The sequence below is a fragment of the Vigna radiata genome, chromosome 3 (genome assembly GCF_000741045.1).
Source record: "Vigna radiata var. radiata cultivar VC1973A chromosome 3, Vradiata_ver6, whole genome shotgun sequence".
Taxonomy (NCBI): domain Eukaryota; kingdom Viridiplantae; phylum Streptophyta; class Magnoliopsida; order Fabales; family Fabaceae; genus Vigna; species Vigna radiata.
Window position 1 is genome coordinate 236,091 of NC_028353.1, and position 2,027 is coordinate 238,117.

At 34.1% G+C, this 2,027-nt stretch overlaps 1 protein-coding gene across 1 annotated transcript in view; it reads right to left on the reverse strand.

The window, feature by feature from the left end:
- LOC111241399 (CRM-domain containing factor CFM3, chloroplastic/mitochondrial-like) overlaps positions 1 to 2,021 on the reverse strand; it is a 4,326-nt gene extending 2,305 nt beyond the window's left edge. The window contains exon 1 of the mRNA XM_022779045.1: positions 1,814 to 2,021. Coding sequence (XP_022634766.1) covers positions 1,814 to 1,840 — 27 coding nt within the window. The 5' untranslated portion in view covers positions 1,841 to 2,021. The remainder of the gene's footprint in view (positions 1 to 1,813) is intronic.
- Positions 2,022 to 2,027: the final 6 nt, after the last annotated feature.

The following is a 2,027-nucleotide window of genomic DNA, read 5'->3' on the forward strand; positions in this document are numbered from 1 at the left end:
AATAATGACTTTTCTTTCATTTTCAATACTAATTAATGGAAGATTTTTTTATGATCGAAAAATGGTTCCAGTAATGATTTTTCTTTCATTTTCAATACTAATTAATGGAATATTTTTTAAAGATCGAAAAATGATTCCAGTAATAATGACTTTTCTTTCATTTTCAATACTAATTAATAGAAGATTTTTTTGATGATGTTGGAACAGGAAAAGCCCAAAACCTTTTGGACGGCTGATGTTACATATTTCCTTCATGGAAATCTAAAATATTTTTTTAAAAACAAAATATTTTTTTAATAATATTTGTGGGTATCCAACGGGTATCCGCGGATTGAAAAAAATCTGCGGATTTTTTTTATACGGGTATCCGACGGGTACGAGTACACTTTTTTACATGCGGGTCGGGTTCAGGTATCACACTATCCGACCCGAACCCAACCCGTTGTCATCCCTAATAATATCTCTATGTAACTCTCTTTTTAATATCTGTATATAAAATCTGTATGTAAAAATCAGTAGATAATTCCTATATTTCTTGTAGTGAGTAATTAACTGATCATATTAAGTTAAATGTTAAATATGAAATTTAGTTTAAATCCATCTTAATAACTCATATAAGTCTAGTAAAATTTAAACACCTGCGAGTCAAGCTTAAAGATGGAATATTAATGAACCTACTAGTCAAGCTCACCTAAGTCCACTTAGAAACTTTAGTAAGCTCTCGTTAGCTCTCTGTCTGCAATAAACTCACTCTCTGCAATCAGTTGTCTATCTGCAATCAGCAATAAGCTCGCTCTCTGCAATCAGCAATACACTTGCTCTCTCGTTCTCTCGGCAATAAGCTCGCACTCTCTCTAAACTCGCTCTCGCTCTCTGCAATAAAAACTCGCTCTCGCTCTCTGCAATAAAAACTCGCTCTCGCTCTCTGCAATAAAAGCTCGCTCTCTCACTCTGCAATAAGCCCTCTCTCTCTGTGCAATAAGCCCTCTCTTTCTATGCAAGTCGAATCCAACTCAACTTCTATTTAAGTTAAAGTTCTCTTATGTAAATGTAAAGAATAAAAAGGTATAATGCTATTCTTGCCAACTGAGTACGTTTATTAAATTAAAGAGGCTATTAAATAGCACTCATGTAACAGAATAGATAACAACTAAAAAATAAAAGTGCCTAGAAAGTAGGCATTATTTATGCAGTAACAGAAAGTGCCTACAAATGAGGCATTATTATGCAAAATAAAATATCTCTTCATTCCCTCCCTTAAACTGACTTCCAGCATGTCAGTTTATTTCAATAAATCAACCATTTCCATCTTCTTCATAATCAGAATTTGTGAAAGCGAGTATATTTTCTTTTTTAACAGCTTCCTCAAATAAAATTGGATCTTCACTTGTGACATCTTGTATTATATAGGTTATCTCAGCTTCATCTTCTTCACTTAATCCTTCTCCAGTAACAAAGTCTTCCATCCAACTTGGCTTTCTTCTTTCTCTCCCTTGAATTATGTGTTCCTGTGAATTCATTGTTGCTTCATTTCGAATGACACTTTCATTATGTTCACTATTCGCACCATCACTATCAACTTCAATATTTTCTTCAAATTCATCAATATGTAACTTATCATCATCACCCCACAACAACTCAGTTTCTATTTGCTCTTTATAATTTGGACCTCAATCCCAACTCTTCTCTTCTTCAAATATAACGTCTTTACTAATAACAATCCTCTTTGTCTTAGGATTAAATAGACGATAACCCTTGGACTCTTCACTAACACCCAATAAAATACAAGGAAAACTTTTATCATCAAGCTTACCTCTTTTTGCCTCTGGTATGTGCACATGAGCCAGGCATCCCCAAACTCGAAAATGGTATATTGAAGGTTTAATTCCACTCTAAGCTTCTTGTGGAGTGATGTTCCTCACAACATGCGTTGGACATCGATTCAATAAATAAAATGTCCAGTTTACAGCTTCAGGCCAAAATAACTTGGGAACCTTTCTGGCAGAGAGCAAACAACGTACCATATT